At 37.9% G+C, this 27,639-nt stretch overlaps 1 protein-coding gene across 2 annotated transcripts in view; it reads right to left on the bottom strand.

Moving 5' to 3' along the window:
* DOK6 (docking protein 6) overlaps nt 1–27,639 on the bottom strand; it is a 269,778-nt gene that overhangs the window by 24,112 nt on the left and 218,027 nt on the right. For both annotated transcript variants that reach the window (XM_075416542.1, XM_075416543.1), the window contains exon 7: nt 23,361–23,478. In XM_075416542.1, the coding sequence (XP_075272657.1) occupies nt 23,361–23,478 (118 nt within the window). The remainder of the gene's footprint in view (nt 1–23,360; nt 23,479–27,639) is intronic.

The raw sequence follows: 27,639 nt of genomic DNA, 5'->3' as shown, positions 1-27,639 counted from the left end.
AGAAATGAGTTCATGAAATATAGTCCTGAAGTCTCATTCCCAACTGCAGATCTAATGCATGATCCGTAAGAGTTATTTACTCCCTTCTGCAAAAATACATGTGGCTAGATACATGCACAGTTGTTTATGTATACAGAAGAGCCATAAGTGCATTTAAAAGACATGCTATGTTTTCTCCTTGCAGCTGTAGTTTTTGAATGATGCTTTGTGGAACCTGTCAGTTCTGTTAAGAGTCCTTCTGGAAAAGAGTGGAAGGTGACAGAGAATTAATCAAAGACTTCTCCTGGCATTAATCCACCTAGGAGCTGAATACACATTTTCTAAGGGCCAAAGCACAGACATCTACATGTGGTAGCTGCAAGATTTGTTCTGGATGGATATAACCATACTACTGACAGAAAGAAGCATGGAGAGGGGGAAGTGACCTGTTATTTGAGTCACAATGCAAGCTGCCAACAAGGCTTTTCTTTCTCCTCTTCAAAGTTCTTCACTGTGGACCCTGTGATCGCAGCCAAACTATGGTTCTGAAAATATGTAATGTAGAAAAGCAAAAATTTTAAATTTCAACACACTAATGAGTCCCCTTGAGAACATTTTAAATTTGATGACACATTTAGGCTAACACAGGAGTTCACCTCTGTCTATTCCATGTACCTTGTGCCATGGGCTCCAGAGTCAAAGCAAGCAAACTATTGAGGATAAAAAAGCAAGCCAGTAAGCTTCAATGCAATTAAAAATATCCTTTACTTATCAAAGAGTGAAGACACATTGTCAACCTTCCACATGAAACAGCTAGAAATTTAAAGAACTTTTTCTTTTATTCCTGGTTGGTTTATTCTGGTCGATTTCCTCAGTCTTGAAAAAGATTTCTGCTTAATGTGACTTTGAAGCTTGATGAATCACAGCTTGAAAAGGGGAAGATGTACATGTTTATGATCATTGTTAAATGTAGTTGATCAAATTCTGGAGTGGAGAGTGTTTTCACTTTGGACATGCTTGAAAATGTACTTCTTTAAAAGCTTAGTTTGCAAGAAAAGTGTCAACCCTCCTTTGATACTCAGCAAAGATATTTATAGTCATTCTAAAAAAAACCCAACAACCAAACAAGAATCTTGTTTCTCTTTTAATACCAGATAAGCGTACAGGCAACCCACAGGGAGCTTCATAGATAAGCTATTGACAAGGTGATTTGCTTTGACTGATCAGCCATATAGGCAGGTCTTGGCAGCCTTGTCATGGTTTTTCGATGAAAGGGGTGCAGGCCAGATTCTGAACACATCTCAACTGCAGTAAACAGAACAATAATTGCAGTTATCTTACATAAACACCTGTTGGTGTATATGTATTATAGTGCAACATGCTACTTACATTGTAGCCAGCACATAAGATAAGATTTAGGGTCAGAACTTCGCACTCCTTTCCAGATATATCATAGATGTCATATGAATGTATCCAAGGAATTAAATAATATATTCCAAAGAGAACTATAGATAGCATCAAACAGTTTTGTGCTTGTATAGGAATTGTTTAATTTTTCCCCAGTTTTCTCTCTATGAACTGGGAAAAGCTCAAAGAACATTAATAAAGAACACAGAATAATTTTACTATTAAAGGGTATCTCTCTCTAAATGCAGAAAGACTTTTAAAAATAATCTTTCAGTCCCTGAACTGAAATTTCAAACTCTTTTCAAACTTTTCACTTATTTGCACAGACTTCTAGCACATACAGCTATTGCAGATATATATAGGACTGATGTCTTCTGTGGGAATCTTCGCTTAAAAAATTGAGGAGAAAAACTACTATTTCACACAACGCCCTAAATGGAAGGGAACACCTTTTATTCACTTGTATACTACATATCCAGCTTACTAATATAGGTGCAGAAGCTTGCTTTTACAATAACAGCATCAGCTGGACTCGACACCGCCCTCCCATGAGGAATGGGCTAGGGAGAATGACACATCTGGGATAATTCTGGGAATCTGGTGGGGGACAGATGTACAGTCTGAAAAAGATTATCCATGTCTGGGCTAAATCTATGTTGTTATTGTACATTGTCACAGCTGATGGTGGCCCCAGGATCCAATAAAGGCGATTACCTTGATACAGAAATGTAACAAAGCAGAATTTCTTACTCTTTCCCTGCGATCTCTGCTAGCTCATGGAAGAGACAGTGTATTGTTCTCAGTGTGCTACAATCCAATCTAGCATTCTCTTAAAAAGGCACACAGGGAAGACACTCAAAGACTTGTGACCACAAAGAAGACTATTTGCCAGTACTGTACTCATTTAGTAATTTCCAAGATGCTGGTCACTGCCTCAACATAGCATGGCACTACAAAAGACAAAGGGCTTGGGTGTCCTTTACTTCTGTGTTCCCCCCGTCCCAAATCACCACATTTGGTGATGTTAAATTTACCAAACCTAACTCACACAAACTGAAATTGCATTGGAGTATGTTTTCTTGTTATAGGATTACTTTTAAAGGCAGAAGATTCTGTGCCCCAACTCCTGCTTATGTCAAAGGCACTTTCAGGTCCTCCAGTTGTGCATTGTACTAAACATTGGATCCTAATTCCCTAGCTCTGAAGCCACACCATGTTTAGTTAGGCCCATAAAAAAAAACAAATGGCCCTAGAAAATCTTCTTTTTGTCGCATGGCACAGTATTCCAAATTGAATTGTGTTCACGTTTCTAGGTCGCATTCTCTCACCCAGACATATGCAGATTCATCCATCAAGTATACTTCCAGAAAGAAGTTAAAAAGTCTGAGAATGTCTTTAGTAAGGACGACATTTAAAGCCATCATTTTCTATTATTAGTAGTGGGTGGTGACTAGGCCATATAATATCAGATACTGCATGAAAATACCGACTGACAGCATCATAATATCTGTTTTTATTGTATCATTAAACAAGCAAGAGGGACAATCAGAAAGAGTTGTTTAATGGAAAGTAATGAATAGTAGCACTGATGTTTTCCCTAGTATATACTTTGCCTGAGAATAACACTGAATCAGGAGCACTGTGTGGCCACACATACAAACAAAATGGTGAAACTTAGCAGTGTGGGAATGAAACAAAGCACCTGTTTAAGAACTCATGTGACAACTTCACAAAAATGAAGGAATATCATGCTAAGAAATTAAAATTATCACTCGTGTTTTGTTTTTCTGATTTTGAATTGAAACATGCACTAGCATTTGGAATTAGATTCACAACCTGTAGCAGAAGGAATATTTTAAACTTCTAAAAGTTTCACCAGAAAATTAATGTCTCCTTCCTGCTGTTATGCTAAAATTATGGAAAAGGAACCCAGCTCTGTAGGTTTAATATTGCTAAGGAAATAGCAGTTCTCCCACTGTCAGGACTATATGCAGAACTATGATAAGCCTCCTCTAAGAAATGCCTACTTTCATGTAAAAATGCATAGTAAATAATTTCTCCAGGAAAAAGGAATTTGTGCTGCACTTGCGACCATCACAGTGTCAAAGAGAAGAAGAAAGGTATAGAGAGACACACTGGAAAGTTCTGCCAAATAGTAAAAAAAAAAACCCTGGTTTAGCCTATCCCTCTTTCCTTTTAAAGACCTAATGTCTAGTGTTATGAAGTTCTGTTTGGAGCAGTATTTATGTCACTTACTGTTTTCTTTAACTGTGATATGGATGCACTTAAGCGGTCTTGTAACTGCTGTCCATTCTGATCACAAAATGGCATTTGGTCTATGAGACAATTAGTTTTGCCAGGTTTGCAAATTACCAGAGGAACCGCATTTGTAATCTTTAGAAAATGTTTCATACATTGTTTTGATGGCTTAGACATTATTTAGACATTAGAATCCTCCCTTACTCATTAGCAGTTAATGGACTGGGAGCAAATGTAACAGCTAACATTTATTTCATAAAGTCATCTTTAATGAGAAGCTCTAGTAGTGGACTGAGATCAGCTAAGAAAGTGAGAAGGAAAATAAACACTCTCTGAGAACAATAAAACTCTTTTAAATACGAGAATAAATAATGCACCCCATAGCTAGCAAAAGTAATATGATAAATTACAGACTAAGAAGTTATCCTGATCTTGCATCTTCAAATGCTCATCTCATTTCATTTCTATTCTCCACTGATTTATTCTAACACATGAAATTTGTAGAAAAGTCCACTAAGTCCAACAACCAAAGTTGTGTTGTACACAACAGCCTCTGGTAGAGGTCACTCCTTCTTATTCCCACCAAAAAACATGGATCTTCCACCCAAAGCAAGCATATCTCAGGTCTGACCTAATACTGGCCTTTTTCCATTTACAGAAAAACGGAAGTCTTCTTAGGGCAAGAAACACATCTTCTTGCAGTGACACATACTTTTTTGCCATTCAGTGGCAATAATGACAATAAGCATAGCTCCTAGAGCCCTCTAATTGTAGTCCACAGCTACATGCTGTGCATGTAACAGTGAAACCTAGCATGCCTCTTGACCTATGGGAAGGTGTTCAGCTAATTTGCTCCTTTTTATAGAAATAACTCGTGTCTCTTGGTCTCACCGTGAGCAGAGAATGTGCCTCTCTTGGGTAAAATCTAGGTGCCTTTGTTCCAAGCAGTTGTTTCAGCCATTTCAGCAATATAACAAGACTGTGTAATAAACCCCACTGTACTCATCGTATTTACTCTACATTTTTGTTGGAAACCATATAGATGTTGATGATAGGTGACATTTTTATGACATTTGCGGGTATATTATATCATCTCACTGTAAGCTTATTATATTTAGAATGACAGGAATGCAAATAAAGTAAAATAACTAACCGTTTCTTGTATGGATATTCAATGTGAATAAAAAAAAGTATACTTAACATGAAGAAAAGGCTAAATGTTAAGATAAAATTTGCACATAAATGAGTATCACTATTCCCACATTCATTCACCCTTTCATCTGAGTCTTTCATTACAGTATTTTCTATTTCTCTTAGAAAGAGCTGAATGTGTGGTGACAGGTTTTGTTTTTTTCTTGTATTGTCTTTGCTTGAATTTTATTACACACAGTGATGGCCTGTGCTAACACATTGAACAGAATTATAATTCTATCATCTATTATTTATATTACCAGGAAATTACAGGAATGGATCAGTAGATCACATGTTGTAAATGATAGTGAGGACATATGTTGGAAGTCAGTATGACTTTTTCTCCTTTTTGCTAGGAAATTTCAATTGGAAATTACAGTAATTAAAAAATTTAAGATAAAGCTGATTAATGATCCAGATGTTCACTGAAATCTCTGAGTGCAAACTAATCCTTTAAGAATGATTACTGATAAGGTAATTTGTTCACAGACACAGTTCTTCCTCTTGTCTGATAATAGTGCTTAATCTCCTTGGCATGTTAAATGCAATCCTGAAAATAACAAAGCAGTTATCACCAGAAAACATACTAACTAAAGATTAAATATATCCATCTGTAAAGAGGTCCAAAATTGGTTTTGATTGTTGTTGCTGGAAGGAAAAATATGAAGTAAAAGGCCACTCCTAAGTAATCTGACTTATTTCAACAAATTAGAGAATTAAGTGATACAAACATCAGTCTAGCAAACACAGAAGTAGAATTGAGTTAGTTTATGCACGCACTGTGAGAAAATAAGGTTATGAGCAGATCTATGTTACACAAAAGACAAGGAGTTTTCAAAGTTAAAAAGCAGCTTTGAGCAAACTTTCTTATAATTTATTAAATTAGCTTTCTTTGTAAAATGAATAAATGTAAATTTGAGTCAGCCAATTGAATATTAATAGGATAGGCTCTTTGTCTCTTTTTTTCTCTAAAATAAAACATTTTAGAAATGCTTTTTATTTCTAACCTTTGATAGTGTGCTAAATTGTTGGATTATACTGATTGTACTTCTCAAAATATTTGAAAATGTGGTATTATTTGTGGCCATTCTCTCATAACATAAAGTCAAAAAAGTAAGGTCTCCCAAACAATTTGGAAGATTTGTATTTAAACTTCTAATTTACTGGAAGAAATGAAGTAATATCTTTTAATATGCAAAATCTTCTGTCAAAATTGAGCTATTTAATAGTGTCTTTAAAAAGCTAATTTCTTCTGCATACTCGATTACCTCTCTGAAACGCCTCTACACCAATGCACACAGCATGGGGAATAAACAGAAGGAACTAGAGATCTGTGTGCGGTCTCAGGGCCATGATCTCATTGCAATTACAGAGACACGGTGGGACAGCTCACATGACTGGAATGATGTCACAGATAGCTATGTTCTTTTCAGCAAAGAGAGACCTGCAAGACGAGGTGGTGGAGTTGGTCTTTACATGAGGGAGCAACTGGAATGTATCGAGCTCTGCCTGGGGGCGGATGAAGAACGAGTCGAGAGCTTATGGGTAAGAAATAAGGGACAGGTGCATACTGTTGTTGGTGTTTACTACAGGCCACCTGACCAGGAAGAGAAAGTCAATGAGGCCTTCTACAGACAGCTGAAAGTAGCCTCCCAATCACATATCTTCGTTCTCATAGGGGACTTCAGCCACCCTGACATCTGCTGAAAAGACCACACAGCCAGGCACACACAGTCTAGAAGATTCCTGCAGAGTATTGATGATAACTTTTTGACGCAGATGGTGGAGGACCCAATGAGGAGACATGTGCTGCTGAACATTGTGCGGACAAATAGAGATGGTCTGGTTGAGGATGTGAAGGCTGGGGGCAGCCTCAGCTGCAGTGACCATGAGATAGTGGTGTTCAGGATCCTGCGTGGAGGAAGGAGGGCAAAAAATAAGATCAAAACCTTGGACTTCAGGAGAGCTAACTTTGGTTTCTTCAAGGACCTACTTGGAGGAATCTCGTGGGTCAGTGCTCTAGAAGTTAGGGGAATCCAAGAGAGCTGGTTGATGTTCAAGCATCACTTTATCCATGCTCAAGATCGGTACATCCCCACAAGTAAGAAATCAAGCAAAGGATGCAGGGTGCCTGCATGGATGAGTGAGGAGCTTCTAGCAAAACTCAAATGGAAGTGAAAGGTCTGTGGAATGTGGAAAGAGGAACAGGCCACTTGGGAGGAATACAGGAACATTGTCAGAGCATGCAGGGAAGCAATGAGCAAGGCTAAGGCCCACCTGGAATTAAATCTGGCAAGGGATGTCAAAAACAACAAGAAAAGCTTCTTCAAGTACATCAGCAGCAAACGGAAGACTAGGGAAAATGTAGGTCTGCTGCTGAATAAGGTGGGTGCCCTGGTGACAGAGGATACAGAGAAGGCAGCGTTACTGAATGCCTTCTTTGCTTCAGTCTTTACTGCTAAGGCTGGCTCTCGGGCATCCCAGTCCCTGGAGGTAAAAGAGGAAGCCTGCAAAAAGGATGACCCTCTCTTAGTCAAGGAGGACTGTGTGAGGGACAACTTCAGCAATCTGGACACCCCCGTATCCATGGGCCCCGATGGAATGCACCCACGAGTGCTGAGGGAGCTGGCGGATGTCATTGCTGAGCCACTCTCCATCATCTTTGAAAGGACATGGAGAACAGGAGAGGTGCTCTAGGACTGGAGAAAAGCCAACGTAACTCCAGTCTTCAAAAAGGGCAAGAAATAGGACCCAGGGAACTACAGGCCGGTCAGCCTCACCTCCATCCCAGGAAAGACGATGGAGCAACTCATTCTAGAGGTCATCATCAAGCAAGTGGAGGAAAAGAAGGTAATCAGGAGTAGTCAACATGGATTCATCAAGGGGAAATCATGCCTGACCAATCTGATAGCTTTCTACAATGGCATGACTGGCTGGGTAGATGAGGAGAGAGCAGTGGATGTTGTCTGCCTGGACTTCAGCAAGGCTTTCGACACTGTCTCCCATAACATCCTCATAGGCAAGCTCAGGAAGTGTGGGCTGGATGAGTGGACAGTGAGGTGGATTGAGAACTGCCTGAATAGCAGAAGGCTGTGCTGCCATTCAGCGAGACCTGGACAGGCTGCAGAGTTGGGCAGAGAGGAACCTGATGAAGTTCAACGGGGAGAAGTGCAGGGTCCTGCACCTGGGGAGGAACAACTCCATGCACCAGTACAGGCTCGGGACAGACCTGCTGGAGAGCAGCTCTGTGGAGAGGGACCTGGGTGTCCTGGTGGATGACAAGTTGACCATGAGTCAGCAGTGTGCCCTGGCTGCCAAGAAGGCCAATGGCATCCTGGGGTGCATTAAGAGGAGTGTGGCCAGCAGGGCGAGGGAGCTTCTCCTCCCCCTCTACTCTGCCCTAGTGAGGCCCCATCTGTGTCCAGTTCTGGGCTCCCCAGTTCAAGACAGATGAGGAACTACTGGAGAGAGCCCAGAGGAGGGCTACAAAGATGATTAGGGGACTGGAGCATCTCAGCTACAAGGAAAGTCTAAGGGAGCTGGGCTTGTTCAGCCTGAAGAAGAGACGGCTGAGAAGGGATCTCATAAATGCTTATAAATATCTTAAGGGTGGGTGTGCTGAGGATGAGGCCAAACTCTTTTCAGTGGTGCCCAGTGACAGGACAAGGGGCAACGGGCACAAACTGAAGCATAGGAGGTTCCATCTGAACATGAGGAAGAACTTCTTCCCTCTGAGGGTGACAGAGCACTGGAACAGGCTGCCCAGGGAGGTTGTGGAGTCTCCTTCTCTGGAGATATTCAAGAACTGCCTGGACATGTTTCTATGCAACCTGCTATAGGTGAACCTGCTTTGGCAGGGAGGTTGGGCTAGAAGAACTCCAGAGGTCCCTTCCAACCCCTACCATTCTGTGACTCTGCGATTCTTTGGGCACCATCTATATTATATACACATATAAAAGCTATTTAATATTTAGATACTAGATATTCTTCCTTTTCCTAGAAGTTACGTATATAATTCAGAACAAGTTTTCTATTTTCATCATGACTTTGCTTTGTGGAATTGTTAATGTAAGTTTCATATCTTTCAGCACAGATACTATGTTTCTAAAAGCGTTACATAAACAGATAGATTTGAGAGATAAAACACCTAACCATTGTTCTTGCCAGAAGGCAGAACATACATTTCTGTTCCTTCCATCCAGAAAAGGCTATATGTGATTGTCACTACAGTGCTTTTATTAATATTTCAGGGCAGACAACAAAATGTTTCACATTTTTCAGTCATTATAAAATATAACCTCACCTTCTCCTTCCCTCTCCATTTTTAACAGGATTACAAAAGTCTATGATATTAAACACACTCTTTCCTCTAGTCTATAGATGATACACTATATAGCCCTATGACAGTTTGATCTAAATGTAAAGGTGATCACTGTTAGTAGCTATAAGATAAGCTGTAGATACAATGTACTGTTTCTACGTGATTAGTAACCAAAAGAAAAAAGTTTCACACGTTTTCTCTTTCTCCAAAGATGCTTAAGCTCAAATAGAAACTGAAACCTTCCAGCCATGAAAATACAACACTTACTAAAAACAAGCTTAAATCTCTTCTTTGGTGGGAGGCACCCAATGTAATATTGATTACTTACTTTTTTAAAAAGTTCTCTTTCCAGAAAAAAATTTAAGAAAACATCCTCCCACTTCTACCTCCCCTTCCCTCCCATCCTGAGGTATCTAAGCTATTTTCTGTCTACTTCTGGCTTCTTCAGTTAACTCAGATTTTCAAGCAAAATGATGAAACCCAAATTTCATGTTAGTGAAACAAGTGTTAGTAGCAAAAATGTAACAGTAAAACAATTAAAATTAAACATTTATTGAGGAATTACGATAAGAAAATAAAGCACTATCATTGGTTTGATTTCGGAATCAGACATTAGTAATGTTTAATGACTAACACTCTTTATCCCAGTAAAGTACATCAAACTACAGTGGTGGTGATGTGTACTATTTCTCCAAATCACCCTGCTTTTCAGTGGGAAATAAACTCATTTCAGAGATTTATGATAGCAGATAGCAGAAGTACAGAATATTAACATATAAAGGACACCTAACTGTGGTGAAATAAATGTTCCTGATATGTATAGTAAGAACAGCAATATGAACTCTTGGAGGTCTCATTAGCAGAGCTATGCTGATCTATAACAGATCAGGATCTGGCATTCTTTCTGTTCTGTCACATATTCAGGAATACTGGACCTAATTGTCACCAACTATTTGCATATCACAGACAATTGAATATTAGGGAATAAATCCACTTGTGCTCTATGAGAAATGAAAACAATGCTACATGGAAATGAGGTGAGAAAAAATTTTATCAGGAAAGTAATGTACGTTGGGTAACTCATAAAAGACACAGCACATGTAAGGAGATTTACAATATGCTGTACCTGGGCATATATTTTATGTCTGTGAAGTCTGACAAATATATGTAAAAAATATGATGACATGGCTTTCTGTTTAGCTCCAATTGTCACTAAATGATATTTTTGATCTAATACACACTTCCATGAGGAAAAAACACCTGCATGTGAGTTGGATTCAAGTTTGCAGCTATTTAGAACTGAATATATAATTTACAAGACATATAATATTCATATTCAGGATCTAGCACATCTTGATATATTTTAGTTATATAATTCAGAAGAGATTTAACACTGAAATAACACCTGTGTTACAACAATGCATCCAAAAGTAAGGTGTAGTAATATATGAAACTCCTTATGCTGAAAGGATAATTTTATAAAATGGTTTGTCGTAACATGTACATGTTATCTACAATCATTTATTTCATTTTGATCTGCATAATACTTTTTTGTTTGCTTATTCGCTGTGTATGTTTAAAAATCCTGGTAACATTTTTGCATGAGATATTTGGGTAATGATTGATATAGTGATATCCATGAGTTTTGTATTCCGTTTCTGTTAGTAACACTCCAGACAAAGAAATCCACATGTAAGTATCTGGAAAAACTTAATTCCTATAAGTACATTTGTGCAAGCAAAATACGTATAAATATTTCCATTTCAAATAACACGCTATGAACTAATTCTGAATAATTTTCTCCTAGGAAAAATTCTCTTGATGGGTTAATGGCTTCAGTGGCCACTTCAAGAAACAATAAATTTCAAACAGTGTGTACTAAAATTGTACATACCATCTAGCATCATGGTTGAAGAACAGTGCTTGTCTATCAGATGAGAGGTGACACAAAAACTGTCAGATTTTAATGATTCTTCCCCAGGCAGGTGAAAACTGAAAATGCTGTGCAGTCCGATGGTGAGCCATACTGCCTCTAAGAGTAAGGTAATTTACTCCTCTAAGGTCAGCAAAAACAGGGTTCAAAGCTAATGCTGTCTATCACTTCTGGATAAAAAACACTTTCCAGCAGCAACTGACAGAGTTTGGCTTTAGAGCTCCTACTGACTAAGGGCTGTTTTCAGGGAGATAAGGGCATCATCGCTCCCCTACTGTTGAGGCTCAATATTACTGACAGTGTAATGGTATGGACCCATTCTCTAGGTATTAACCTATACTGCAACAGTATGTGTGTTGGGACAATTTCATGCTACGTGATGGTACTGAGAAGGTTCTACTAAACGATTTTCACAGTTGCAATGATATACTCAGCTTTTTTTAAGCTTTTTATTTTCTTTTTGTCAAATCATATCAATGTAAAAAAATAGGACAGAGAAATCTCTTTCATATAGATGACTTTTAAGTCCAAAGCAAATGTGCAGATAATTTATGATATAAAATGCATCTACATTACTGTGTAAAAATCCAACAGAGATCCATGACTATCAGAATAAAGATTAACTTCAGTCAAAAAGGCTCTACATAATTACATGGACCACTGAAGAAATGTTCAAAAGTGTGGGTCCTGTTTATGCTACAGTGATCTGTGGACATGAGTTATAGGGAAAAGTTTTCATCTTGTCTATGTCAGCAGAATTTGATTTTTTTCATGAGCAAGGATGACTTGCAACAGCTGAAGACTAATGCTTTAACATCAATTTAACTTCTCTTTCTTGTCTGGTTATGGAGGTTTTCTTCTATAGCTTGCATGGTTTTGAATATTTAAATAGGTAAAATGAGTAAGTATCTTACATTCATAGCAATGATACTGTTTGATTTTTCTGTACATTTTCCCTTTTCAGAGTAGTTACGCACTAGCATAATGTCATGCATGTCCCTGACGACATTCTTGATTTACTGCAGCATAAGCAGAAAACCAGTCACACCTTGAACATAACAGCCTAAATTGTCTCCCTCCTTGGTATTTTATTACACAATAAACACCACTGCAAAATTTATGGCTCATTCCTACAGTTCGATACAAGGTTTGAAGCACAACTAAGGTAATAAGAGTACGTGAAGAGGCATCTTGAGTCCTTCTTTATATTTCTTCAGTCCTAAGACACCTTGGTGCTGGTCCAGTCCATGAGCACAAGATAGAGCAGTTCTTTGTTTTGAAATGCTGGCCAGCAAATCAGGGAATAGTACAAAATGATAAAGAAGCTCAAGAAAAATCCTTTTTGCTCATTCTTACAGTAGATGAACAGAAGATCTATTGTCTACAAGTTACAAGAATTTTGCAGCCACAGGCATTGAGAAGAGACTTTCTCATAGGTATCCAACAGAGTCAAAAGATAATTACTAGTGCACACAAACCGGTATGTATTATGACTGGAAAATCACACACTGGCATGGGTCATGTCCAGTATTTGCTGCTCCTGGCATTGTGTCCCCCTGCCTCCCCTGCCCCCCGCTTATTTGATAAAAATGGGTTGTCTTAGTTAACATATGGTGACTGTTACGAGGAAAACAAGGCTCTTCACAGATTCATGGAAAAGCACTACAACTGATTGACACTTAAGCCAAAATGCACATACTTGATCAGAGGAAAGTGTTTCTATATGAGGTATGAAAGGGATGAAAACCTGCTGAGCTACTTCTCAGAGTTAAATACCTGCTCTGATGAATGGGGAATAATGAAACAGTTGACAGGAATGAATGAAATACATTTCCATTTCCTAACCCAGAACAGGTTATCTTTTCCATCGTAAAATGCTTGTGACATCAAATGTGTGGTGATGATAGGACTGTCGTCTCACAAAGAGAAGCCTTGCAAATCTTTTGAGACATCCTGGAACAGTATAACAGCAATAATGGATAAAAAGAAGTGGCCACAATCTGTCAACAATCAATCATTTTAATTGATGCTGCATTTACAAGAATTAGAAAAAGAATAGGCTTTCTCAAATTAAAATTTAAGCTTCAACAATTATGTGAACAGGCTCTGAACCGTACTTTCAGCAACAACATTGGTTGTGAATATTCCCAAAACCTGGGATGTTGTCCTGGTTTTGGTTAAAACAGAACTGATTCTCTTTTGTGAATCTGCCTTACAGCTAAGTTCTTCTAAGTAACTGCCTTTTTCTGATCCTGGCTGCATATTTTACAAACAGTTTCTGCTCCAAAGCTGATAACACCTAATGTTTATAGTTACACTGAGCTAACGGTAGGAAAGGAATGCAGAAAAAGGCCCCTGTTTATAATTATCTCTACCGCAGCTAAGGTCACCGACAGATCTCTTAGGTCCCGCAAGTGAGGAGTCGGAAGGGGTTGTGCTTGCGGGGACGGGTGGACAGGACAGGTGACCCGATATTGACCAGCGAGGTATTCCATGCCATGCATGTCATACTCAGCTTAGAGCTGGGGGATCACGAGGGTCTCGCTCTCTTCATCCATGGCAGCCTTCTGAAGAGGATCCTGCTTGTTGTTCTACCTGCGATCCTGATCCAGATTCCAATCCGTGCATTCCTGAGTCCAATTCCTGCCCACTGTTGAGGCCAGTCGAGTACTGCCTGGTGCTGCCCGGCAGCTGCTGGCGGGATGCCAGTGCCCCGGCACCCAACTCCGGGAAACTCAGTATCGGTTCTATGTATTTTGCTTTATTTCTCTTATTGTTAATATCATTAGTGTTAGTAGTGTTATTAGTAAAGCTGGTTTTATACTGAATTTGTAAGTCTCTCTCGTTTTCCTTCCTCCTTTTCCCTTCCTCTGGTGAGAGGGTGGGGGTTAACAGGGAGCGTCTGTCACTCAGTTTATTGACGCCCTGCTTTAACCTGTGACAGATGTCCACATGTGAAGAGAGGTAGAGAGAAGATGCATCCTTAGGTTCTCAGTCAACACAGCCTGGGCAGAACAGCCCTGCTGGCACAGGGGGACAAGCTGTGCCTCCACAATGCAGGCTGCTGGATTTCCATCACTTCCTTGGGCTGGGCTGAGGAGTGGCATTACTGTACACAAGAGGAGACAGGATACTGCTTGGAACAACACTGCTTGGAGCGCAACTGCTTGGAAGACATTATGTCACATGTACTACCAGATCAGAGAAAATAACTATGGCACAGTCCCTCCGCATGTAAACTTGGCCTAGTGATAATAACATAAATATCTGAGTTATTAAAGAGAGCAGTAAGGATCTTTTCATTTCATCCTCACTCTCCAATTACGGCGTTTGCTGCTGAATGGTGAAAAGCCTCATTACACTTAGGTCCTCACCTCTACTGTCTGCAGTTAGGATAGGCATGGCTTTACAGTACACTGCTCTGCTACTCTGCACTGAATCCTCATGTGGACATTTTTTGTTAGAGGTAGGGAAAGGCAGAGCCTTTAATATTCATAATGTAAAAGCTGGCTGAATGGCTGAGCACAGAGAGTGGTGATGAAGGGAGTTAAATCCAGCTGGCGGCCAGTCACAAGTGGTGTTCCCCAGGGCTCAGTTTTGGGTCTGATCTTGTTTAACATCTTTATCAATGAGCTGGATGAGGGGATTGAGTGCTCCCTCAGTAAGTTTGCAGATGACACCAAGTTGGGTGGGAGTGTGGACCTGCTCAAGGGTAGGAAGGCTCTGCAGAGGGATCTGGACAGACTGGATTGATGGGCTGAGGCCAGCTGTATGAGGTTCAACAAGGCCAAGTGCCAGGTCCTGCACTTGGGTCACAACAACCCCACGCAATCCTGCAGGTTTGGGGAGGAGTGGCTGGAAAGCTGCCTGGAGGAAAAGGACCTTGGGGTGTTGGTCAACAGGCAGCTGAACATGAGCCAGCAGTGTGCCCAGGTGGCCAAGAAGGCCAACGGCATCCTGGCTTGTATCAGGAATAGTGTGGCCAGCAGGAGCACGGAAGTGATTGTGCCCCTGTTCTCGGCACTGGTGAGGCCGCACCTCGAGTACTGTGTTTGGTTTTTGGCCCCTCACTACAAGAAGGACATTGAGCTCTTGGTGTGTGCCCAGAGAAGGGTAATGAGGCTGGTGAGGGGTCTAGAGGACAAGTCTTATGAGGAACAGTTGAGGGATCTCAGGCTGTTTATTCTGGAGAAGAGGAGGCTGAGGGGGGACCTTATTGCTCTCTACAACTAACCGAAAGGAGGTTGTAGTGAGGCAGGTGTTGGTCTTGTCTCCCAACTAACTAGCAACAGGATGAGAGGAAATGGCCTCAAGTTGCGTCAGGGGAGATTTAGATTAGATATGAGGAAAAACTTCTTTACTGAAAGAGTGGTGAGACATTGGAACAGGCTGTCCAGGGAGGTGGTTGAGTCACCATCCCTTGGAGGTGTTCAAAAAACGTGTAGATGTAGCACTTCAGGATATGGTTTAGTAGGCATGGTGGTGTTGGGTTGACAGTTGGACTTGATGATCTTAGAGGTTTTTTCCAACCTACGATTCTGCGATTCTATAAATTCCAGAGTATATAACTCCATTTTCTACCAAGTCCTTTCTCTCTTATCTGTCTCCCAGTCTGGTATTGCATTTTCCTTTCTTCCATATAGCTCTGTAACAGAATATTTCATTTGTTCTTAAACTCAGGGCAATGAACCTTTGATTAAAATCCTTCCCCAAAAGGCATCTTCAAAGAATCTTGAAGGATAAACAAGTATCCAGCAGCTAAGCAGCAAACTCACTTCTAATATTCAAACATGGAACTGCAAGGAGTTGGCAGACTTCAGTTTTGGAAAAAATGAAAAAGTTTCACTTTGGTGAAATCTTGTTAACTCTGCATTGGGAGGAAATTCCTATTTTTATTCACAGTTCTTACTTCTGTCAAACTTATCTTAGTTTCTTACATTGTATCATTTTGATCAAATAAAAAGTTGGCAGGATATAAGCATTCACCAAGATGAAAAGGCTTTTTTGAACAAATAGAGAATGAAAGATGCTCAAAGGTTTTTTTTGAACATTTCCTTTTTTTCTCTACCTAATAATATTATGATTTTTTAATCAGTTCTGCACAGTTAAAATTCACTGTGGACTTATAAAGAATATATTCTTATGGCTCGATTAAACTGAACGTACTAGGTATAGTGTCCATTGTGCTTAAATTGGCCTTGCCTTGATAATGAATAGGTCTGTACTAACAACAGGCTGTATGTCGTGTGCCACAAATATTGTCACCATAATATTGTCGCATACTTGTAAAGTGATACACACATGAAAGACAATCTTATAGAAACTTCATGTATTTGAGATCTTATCATACTCTTCCTATAACAAATATATTTAAAACTTCATAATAACCAATTAACAGGCAGTTAGGTCAATGCTATATCTCTTCAGACGAACAGATAAATATATTTTTATAGGATGACATTTTATCTCATAAACATTAGAATGTGAAGGAGGGTGGATTTTTTTTCTGCTTAAAGCAGAACACAATCAATTACACTTGAAATCCTTGGGCTTGACTTCTTTTCTCATTACTACTGGCAAAGCTGATATTATTAACATCCCCCCATTACACAGCCTATTTTCAAAACTTACATTGTTTCTACATTATAAAAGAATTTGTGAACAATATTCTGTAAAAGTGTCAATTTCAATATTTTTTACTTTATTTAAAAATAGCTGTTGAATAAAAAAGAAGTATAAGTAGTTCCTGCAAACAGATACTAAAGAAAATGCATCTTTTTGCCCAATTATTTTTCTCAGAAATATGCAGGCTGCCCCTCACTCCAAATTTTTGCAGGGAATTGAATACCTCAACGATTTTGAGTAATAATTTGACTAGAAAATCTGTTTTGTCGGTATAGAAATATTTCAATTTGTTTGAAATTACAAAAATGAACTGGCAATCTTGACTCTAACATACCTAACACAAGATACGATAGTCATAGCTAGAGCAGTCTGGTTTTATTGGTGAAACAATTTAACAGAAAAAAGCAGTTTTCACAAAATTGACCTTTGACATGTATTTCAGTTTTCTCTCTGGTATAACATAGCAAACCCTTCTTGTTCAGACAATCCAATACCAGCTGACAGTTTGCATCCATGGAGCTGGTTACACCCATTCTACCACTACACATATTCTTTCACTGATCTACAACCCTCATGATGCAATGCAGGTCCTTGAATTTTATGATACAGCAGAGAGATCAAATGACTGTACAATAACTGTAGTTAGTCTTAAGCTACCTCAGGGTAAAGATTCCTGGTTTCAGTTAAGTTGAGCTAGGGGCAAAGCTTGATTTGCTTCTTACACTTACAGTGAGCGAGAAGCTAGTGTCATCACACATTCATGAAGTCATTAAGCTAAGACGTAAAAAGAGATTTATAAGGAAGAATTTGCATTTATTGATTTTTGGAGGAGAGAGGAGGGAATCAGCCAATATTTAACTGCTCTTCTTACACTGGGCTTTCAGTTGTAACTTGAGACTACAGAGACTTCCACGCTTTCTGATCTAGCACAGAATAACCTCATTGACAAGTGATCTCACTGGAGGACTGTCTTCTGAGAGAAAGGGCATCACAATACAGGGCTTAAATGAAATCAGAACAACAGAATATGCTTTATTAATCTTTTTTGGCTTTTCCCCCCTATTTTTCATGGCTCATAATGGTAAGCACCTCTTACCTCAGCAACCATTGATCAGAACGAAAGGGAATATGTCAAGATACTCTTTAGAGCCTCTCAGTAATGCTCTTAATTAGCTATAGCAGTCACTGTTGAACAAAATGAGGTTCTTCTTTACTAGTTTCCAAGTATAACACTTCCCATTTCCAATACGCCATTTTAAAATCAGTCTAGTGATGCATTATTTTGCACAGAATTTCAAAGCTCAAAAGAAAAAGATCAAACCTATTGCATAAGACTTGAGAAGCCACATAATACAGTCATTTTAAATAACACAGCTCTTACGTAGTTTCTACTCAGTAAGTATCATGTTTCAGGTGTCCTTTATTCATACTTCAAATTTTATAGGCTTCATTCACTAATGTGAAAGTCCTGATGAGATTCCGCAAAGGAAATGGGAAGGTGGCAGGCTATAAAGCATTTCACTTTTAGCTGCTGGTAGACACTTAGTGAAATATTACTGAGTGATCAGGTTTATATAACATGATATATTATATATATATCATATTTTATATATGTCTTTCACATTATTCTGGCATGAAGATTAGATAGGGAAATGGATTCTGTACTCTGTTGCTGGGCATATGAACAAAAAATGGAAATGCCAAAATGACGAATTTCCTCATTTTACATACTTTAATTTGCAGAAAACTGAAGAAGCCCACATCACAAATTCCTGCAGGATTAGCCTAAGGAGGGTTGAAAAGGATGATTCAAACCCTTCTAAATATTTAGCAACTTGAATATTCTCTGATTATTTTTAACGATATATCAGATCTTCTGCTTTGAAAAGGCTGGAAACTTCTGCAGCTGGGAGAAATCATTTGTGTATGACTTTGTCTTCCTTTTATGTACAAAACCTTTTAGCTGAATGGGTTAACACTACATGTTATTCTACTTTAAAAATATTCAAAATCAAGAGAAGAGTGCGCTCTCACCAAAGGCCAAAAGGCAAAGGGCAGTGCAGGCTTTCTTACAGAGGCCAAAGAGGAGCCAGAGTTCCCCTCTGTTCTGATTCGTAAAAGCAGATCTAGGTTTCTTGCATCTTTAGAGTGAAATAGAAAAGATAATTGTATATCAACAGCAAAATTCCTACAATCATCGATGCTAGTTTTTATTTCTGTCTGGTTTTGGTTTTGACATGAATTTACAAACTTAAGTGATGCTTCCAGCTGAAGTCCTGTCTCATTGAAAACTATAGTTTTATCTCTCAAAGTTCCTCACTAGGCTTAAAAATGTGACTCTAGCTCTTAGCAGGCATCTTTTTTTCAGTGTCATTTAATTAATTTGTTATAGGTTTATAACATTTGTGATAAAGCAAATAAGCAGTTGCGATAAGCAAATTGTGATAAGCAATTTACTGTGGAAAAAAGCATTAATGTTCCCTTTAAGAGGAAAACAGGTAAGATGTTATTGTGTAATTCTTATAAAAATATACGCTCCTTCACAAGTACTTTCATAGAAATGAATTGGATTGCTTATGTGGGTAGGTGTTCATCACTGAGTATGGATAGCGAAAACAAAGTCAAAGTAAGGAATACAAACCAGACTCAAACACAACAGTGGTGACTGAAAGGGATTCTTAACTTCAGATTTCTTGGAGAAAGGCCAGACAGTGATTAGATTTTCTGAACATAATTTCCTCTGGGATTTCACTAATTGCAATACAAAAAGCTAATGCAGGTTTCCATACCAGAATTTTATTTGGCCGTATTAGTTTAATAATATACAAAGTGCGCTTAAAATTTGTACTATTCAAATTCTCTAGATCAGGAACTACAACACTAAATTTCAGCTAGTTGAAAATTTCGTCTGCAACCCTTTTTCCCTCCTACAGAAATTTAAACCCTCTAGTGCAAATTTTTTTTAAAAAAATCATGTATTAATGCTATTGATTAAATTTTGCTGTGTAAAAAGACATGTGCTTTGTTTGTCAATTTTTTACTATCTTGTGAAACAGTGTTAAATCTTATGCCAGGTTGTAAAAATAAACAGTGAGTTATGAGGATGCACACAGGGTTTTTTTTCATGCTTACGTGGCTCTTTTATTTTTCTCCTTGTTAACCGCGATTTCAGTTCACAAGGTTACTCTTGGCTTGTAATATTTGTGGTTTTGTAAATCTTGATGTATAGGACAGAATAACATAGCAATGGATGTTTATCTTCTGTTGGGCTTGAATTCTTTATAGAGCTGTCTGTTATTCATGAAAATGTAGAATTCATTTAAATTTTACTCATGTACGCACAAAAATTGGTGTATAAGCATTTTTTTTCTTTTTTTCTCTGATACTTAAACTATTTTATGATAAAAAATTGTAAGGACTCTATGTCATTTCTGAGTTGTAATTAAAGGCAACATCTGGATTGTCAATATGTACACTTTAGAAAGAGGCATTGTGATTTATAAAGCCATGGGCATCAATTAGGCTTTTAAGTGAAATCGTTCCAACAGAGAAGTTCAGACCAGAATTCAACCTGACGGCTGGAAAACTTTGTGCTGTTTTGTGCAGCAATTCCCCTTATCTCTTTATTGTGCAGCACTGGGGCTTGCCACATGCCTGATGTCACATCAGATGGAGAGGAGCGGCAACACACAGCACTGAAAGGGCACCACTGTGTCAGCTAATGAGGCCCCACACCGCAACCTCTACAGCAGCTGCAGATCATGGATGGAAACTGTCAGACCTGCAACACTGTACTGTAAAATTTGAAGTGAATACTGGTAGTGATGTGCTGCCACTAGTAAGAGCCAACTATCAAGTTGTTCCTAGTGACAAGATGAATTAAACAACTAAATTACCACATTTATCTTAGCAGTGCAATCAAAAACTGAAGAATGCAAGGAAGACACAAATGGAAGAAAAAGCCTTTAAAGAGAGAAACCAGCCCACCTCATTTTAGGATATTTTATGCAACCTGTGTTCCTTTAGCACTACTATTCTGTGTTTTAATCTTTTCAGGTCCTTATATGTAAGTGTTTTCACTGGCAGATGGAGGATGATAAACCCAATATCCATTTATCGAATTGCCTTTTCTTTTCTGAAATGTACTTTAAAAAAAAATGAAACCCACAAAAATCCCCACCTTCTTACTCTATAGCATATTCATTATCTGATCAACTCACACTACTAATTAAGTTAAATTTGCCTGCTAAATAACTCCCAAAAAGCCAATTTATCTAAGGTAGTATAAGCACATATTCATTTCTCCTTATACGTCACCAGCTGTTATTAATTAAATTCTAGTAAGTTCAGACTGCAAGTTTGAAATAATTGCCACTATGGAAACACATTTACACTGTACTTAACAATGAGTTCAGCTGTTACTTTACTGATATTGATAGTAATCTGAATAAAGGTAGACACCACTCTAGTTATTTCATTTTAAAGTTTGTGAGATATTCAGAGGAATGTGTGGAATTTTCAAATTAGTTTCTTGAATGTAAAAAGCTTTGTCATAAATACACATGAAGCGCAGAACAGAGTTTGATGGATTATTCTCTAAAGAAAACATCTCCTTTCTGATGGTGCAATATACCTTTTCAAGCTCAGATGAAATCACAGTAGCAGCAAGTGATTTTTCCCTCTTCAAGAGCTCCTCTCAGCTGGCTGCTGTACTAAGGTGAGGGTTGAAGTGATGCTCACAATCTGCTTCCTCGCTACCCACCTTCCACCCACATCTATGAAGCATCTGTGGGCTGATGCTTTGACAGCTGGTAGGTCTCTGCTGTGCAAAGACTATCAGTATGAACAGGTATTAGGAGGAAAAGGTGTACTTTGTTCTCCCTTCAGCTTCTGTACAAATACATTGCATTTAATTAGTCGTTGCAGCAGAAGGTTCAAAGAGATCTCTATTACAGTTGATGATGAATAAAATTCTTGCATGTAAAAGTTTTGCAACCAGAGGGAGACAAAACTGTGCTCTGGGTGCATTCCTTAGCCCACTAGTAAAACTGAACTAGTCTCTCCTGAAATCTACTACACTTTTTCAAGATTCAGTCATCATAGTACATACAAGAGAAATTAAAATCTTAAATTCTGAAATATTTATTAGTCTCATGTTTCAGCTGAAGTGTGAATAAAATCTGCATACTTCCAAAAAGTAACATTCTTGCATTTTTAACAATACACTTCCAATATGCTGCCTCCTGCAAAGCAATTTGGTATAAACTATTACTTGATATATCAAGTTTTGCTCTCCTTTACCGCAAAGGCCATTTATGAGCAGCAAAAGATTGAAGAGAATGAACAATGTTCCATACATTTATCTCACTTCATGTGTATCATAACACATTTACTATCTTTTTGTCAAAGGAAAGACCCATCAAGAACATAAGAAAAGGATCTCTAACATCTCTACAAAAACACACTTTTTTCATTGTTATTGTATTCATGAAAAAATATCAGTGATACAATGAATATTTTTAGGTGATTTTAAGCACAACTTTTTTCACAAACAACTTCTGGAAAGTTATTTTCTTTTTTCCATTACTGTTATTCAACTACAAGACTATAACTATGGTTAGAAATTCACTTTGTCTTTGTTGTATGGGGGATGATGGGAAACAAATGCTGTATCCTTTAATGAGTCACCCACTTAATTCATAGCTCACCTTATGTGATAATTTACAAAACAAAACACTTCGTGTCTTTCATCTATATACTGCATTACACTTCTTTTCATAAAAACACATACTACGTTTTCTTGCATTGGGTACTCTTGTTTGTGAGTAGTTTCTAACCTCCTATCTAAATGTAAATTGCTTATGCAAACAGATTATTAAGAGAGAACTGAAACAAAATCCTTAAGCCCTTTCCCAATAATACAAAGGAACATGTTTATGATAGGTTGCTAATTTATAAAAGTGAAAATAAAACTATTAACTAAGGTCTACTTTTTAAATGTAACAAAAAATTCCAGTTTCCTAAAAGATAGAAATCAACTTCATATTAATAGCAGTGAATCGTCATCATCATCATCATCAAGTTATGTTAATTATAGCATTTAAAGTCTTAAGCAAATAGCTCAGAACCTAAACATATGAAAGAGAACTGGAGACAGACAAAGATGACACGTATATGCAGAAGGCCTGTAAGTTAGTCAAATCAACAGTACATATATAGGACTTGCCAAGCAAATTCACCAAGAATAGCTCTTATTCCTAGAACTATTTTGTTTTAATCTTGCAGCTCATATAGCCACTTTATGTAGATTTAATTGGGCACCCTGAGGTTGCCCAAATACATACACAATTTTATTGGAAGAAAATACTAAAACAACCTGACATTCATTAGCTACTGAGAAGCTACATTGAGCCAAATTGCCTATCCAGCTCTATGTGGTGATTCTGGGAATAATTTTCACCATTAGTTTACAAAATGACTAAAAAGAACCTGTTTTATGTAAATTTGGGAGTCCTGCTGAGGTTCCTGACAACTGATAAAATGAAATGAAGAGAAAACAAGCAGTGTAAATAAAAAGCAATTTGCATGAATTTGGTCAAATGGAAAGAAGCTAATAGACATGCCATTTACTTGTACCGAACTTGCCTTGTAAACTGTAGATTTCTCCAACGCTGTTCTGCCGGGTGATATGATGCCAATATGCACTACGAGGAAGTGAGATTGACTTGGATAATGTCATTGGTTCAGACAGACTGGTCTGGAGCTAAAAACCAAAGCAAACATAAATGGAGGATCACACATAAGCACACTTGATAGATCACATCAAAACTGTAAATTCAACCAATTTCGTTATGAAGATACTATTTCCTGAATTACCACAGGTTTGATACTGTCATTTAAACTGTGTTATAAACCTCAATACTGTGAATGCTCAGGAAAAAGCTGCAAAAGTGTATTTGGGTATATAGGTTCATTAGCAAAGGTTAATATTAGGACATAGGAATATGTCCGTATTTATCTACAGCTATTCTTCTGGCTGCCAGGATTTTGGTATTTTCTTGTTTAACTTTACGATAACAAAGGATTAGTATATCCTGAAATCTTAAATCCCTCTACAGTCACATTTCTTTTTGGACTTTTAACCTGCATACTGGATTGAATATTGAGAAAGATGCTAAGCAGAGAATCTGAGACAACCAGCAGAGAATTAGCAATGAAGAGTCATTAATCCTCTAATCTTCCATTGAAGTGGAGGCATCTCATCACCAGTAGCAGCCTACAGCCTCAAGAGCAAATTTTCCCAGTCTGGGAAACTTCATGTAACTGAAATTGTGAATTGAATGATAAGTGTTAATGTGTACAAGAGCTATGGCACAGAAACTTGACAGGAGGAATGCAAACTTTATTAAAGAGACCTCTGTCTCCAATACGCTATAGATGTGAGTGAAAGACAAGACTGGGCTCTAGAAAAAAAAGAATGATGGAAGATTGTGCATCCTGACAATCACTTTGGATATATCTGTATAACATGCTTTCTCTGTCTAGAGGAAAAGAGAACGTATCTGCAAAATTTTTGAATGTCTGGCTTTACAGAACATAAAATGCTATCAGTAATTCACGGGATCTAACACTGTGGGGCATGTAATTTCTTCAGGGGATATCTGGAAAGACCAACACTGAAGGATCAATTATGCCTGATGATTTAAAGTGGAAAACCTCTTAATTTCAGGAGCGGCACCAGGATGGTGAGGGTGGTATTTTGAAAGGGTGTGCCTAGAAACCCACATTTTCAGAGTCCAGCTACAGAGCAGAAGGTGTTCAAGGTCTGGAACATTTAGTGCAGGCTAATGATTAACTGCTAGGGATTCATCATTCAGAATCATAATACCAAATTAAAAAAGCCATTTTCATCTGTACAAACTAATGTTATTGTGTAATAATAAAAACTCCCATCTTTCACAGACAGTATCCACCCAAAGATCTACAATTGCTTTATTTTTGAGTATTAACATACACTGATGTGTGGCAGATTATTTTGTTTCAGATCAATCTATTGTAATTACTTCTGCTTTTGTTTTCTTGAGAATTGTCATCAAAATTACTCCCTGTCTACAGCTAATGTCTTTTCTGCTCCTTTATAGCCAAATACTACATTTCATTTGTCAGTGGTGCAGATCATCACTATTCAATATGAAGTAAAGAGCTTGCAGAAATATTTCCTCCATTAAATAAAGTTCAAAATCCTTATTACAGGAATTCTATTTTTAAGGAGACTTCAGAATTTAAAGTTTATTGATATAAAGAATTTCCTTTATTGGGAGATCATGGCAACAGCAAACCTTCTAAGTTATTTTACCATGTCAGTATAGCAAGGGTAACAAGGGTAACTTTGTTTAGTAAGAAAAATAAATAAAATCATATAACTTCAATACACAGATGATTTATTCAGAATTTATTCACCCAAAGGGCAAATAATAGTCTTGAGGCAACAGGTAAAACTTCTCATTAGTACGCATTCTGAAAAAAAAAATTTAGTAAAGGGAACTATTTTGATTATGGTTCATTATCTCAAAGCTAAATCCATGGACTGAATTGAAGTGGTTCAAGTTATATCATTAATCCTGATCTGAGGTGATTAGCTCCTTCCTGATCTGACGTGATTAGTTCTTTCCTCATCCAACCAACACTGATGCAGAAGAACTTTATATGCACACATTAAAGGTTTGAAAGAACAAAAAACAATCCATTCTCATTATAAACTAAGGTAAGGACTTCTCCAGTGCAGAAGATTGCATTGCAAGCATTCACAGTACTTTGTTTCCTCAGATTCTCTAATTAAAGAACAACTTCTTACGTCACCTTCTGGGCAAGAAGTATCACCATCTACTAACTGCAACAGGACTAGATGAACAACATTTCTTTGGGGTTTCCATAGAGAGAAAATGCAATTTCTGTTTTATTAAAATACTGTCCTTAGAAAAAAATACTTTAAAATACATTGTCAATTTTGTTTTTAAGTTGAGACTTTCAAATATAAACAGAAACGTATGGGTATGAAGACCTTACCACCTTGTATATCATATAAAGGATGACAATACAGTAGTACATTAATTTGTCCATGAAGTTATTCTTAGTAATTGTTAGATCACTATTAGCTACAATTTTGCTTTTTACCTTTTTATCCGTATAAATAATACATTATTGGTCAAATGTAATTGACAGTGACAGAATGCTTACTCCTACAAACTGCTGTTTGTAAAAATTTTTCTGTGTTCAAAGATAAATGGATAAACTACTGGTGAAAACCTGCTTTCTCTAGAGATCATCTTATATGCTAGCCTGTGGGTGTTTCAGATAAAAAAGTTTAAACCAAGGTGAAGAGAACAGGCAATACAAATATCCATACAATCAATTGTTCATATACTATTAAATAGCTTTTGATATACAAATTATTACAGGTTAAACTAGAATTTAATGCACAGAGATCTGCTGTTTCATAAGCCCTTTTCCCCAGCTGTAAATGAATTGCTGGCAGTTAACAATGTTAACAAAGAAAAACAAAACAATCAAACAATTTGTAAATCAGGGAATATGAACCAGAACTGCTTACTTTTCAAATAATTAGTTACTCAGGTGTGAGACTTCTGGTGTTCCAGACAAGTGGAAGAGATCACTCGAGGTAAATTCAGAGACTTTATCCTAGATACTCTTCCCTCTCATCTTTTTATTATACCTCAGAATAAAACAACTGACTTCTCCTCTACCCTTTCCTGAATTAACTAACTCAGAGAACATTTCACTATGAAAAATCAAGTAAATAACCTTTTAATTTTCTTCTTTTTTTGAAACATGTATACCATCAGTTTCCTGCACAAATTTATTTCTGTCCTTCAATTTAACAGACACATAACAATTCAAAAAATATCTTTAAAAATAATTCACCTATATCCTTAAACCTATTTACCACTTACAAAATCAAATCAGCATCTCTGAGTATAGATCCTTTCTTAGGTGAGAGGCCAGTGTTGAACTGTTGCTTCCAAAACTGGCATGTTTTCCTGAGGAGCTGGCAAAACAGGCTCAGACGCACTAGCACCAACTGTACAGAAATGGCCCATAGCAGCTGAGGTAGCACAGAAACACAGAAGAAATAAACACCTTCATCTGGGAATGAACTTGAGGTAATTCTGCCCCTCTACTCATCTGTGTTGAGACTCCACCTGGAGTACTGCATCCAGCTCTGGAGTCCTCAGTACAAGAAAGACATGGACCTGTTGGAGCGGGTCCAGAGCAGGGTCACAAAAATGATCCAAGGGATGGAACACCTCTCCTATGAGGAAAGGCTGAGAGAGTTGGGGTTGTTCAGCCTGGTGAAGAGAAGGCTCCAGGAAGACCTTATTGTTGCCTTTCAGTACTTAAAGAGGGCTTATAAGAAAGGTGGGGACAAACTTTTTGCAGGGCCTGTTGCAATAGGACAAGGGGTAGTGATTTTAAACTAAAAGAAGGTAGATTCAGACTAGGTACAAGGAAGAAATTTTTTACAGTGAGGGTGGTGAAATGCTGGAACAGGCTGCCCAGAGAGGCTGTAGACGCCCCATCCCTGGAAACATTCAAGGTCAGGATGGACAGGGCTTTGAGCAACCTGATCTAGTTGACGATGTCCCTGCTTTCTGCAGGGAAATTGGACTAGATGACCTTCAAGGATCCCTTCCAACCCAAAGCATTATATGATTTCCCTGAGGGTTTTTTTTGCAGTCTTGCATCTATGCTAGATAGATATACCAATCTTTGGGATCTAGGTATAGAAATACAGAGGAAAGTAAAAGCGGCATACCAAATGAAACGTATATATTATATTAACATAGCATTAAATAAAACATGCATCTAGAATGATTTTGTTACAAATATCTCTCAAATCTGCTAA

The sequence above is a fragment of the Opisthocomus hoazin genome, chromosome 3 (assembly GCF_030867145.1).
Source record: "Opisthocomus hoazin isolate bOpiHoa1 chromosome 3, bOpiHoa1.hap1, whole genome shotgun sequence".
Taxonomy (NCBI): Eukaryota; Metazoa; Chordata; class Aves; order Opisthocomiformes; family Opisthocomidae; genus Opisthocomus; species Opisthocomus hoazin.
The sequence above is the reverse complement of the archived record's forward strand: the minus strand, read 5'-3'. Positions and strand labels throughout refer to the sequence as shown.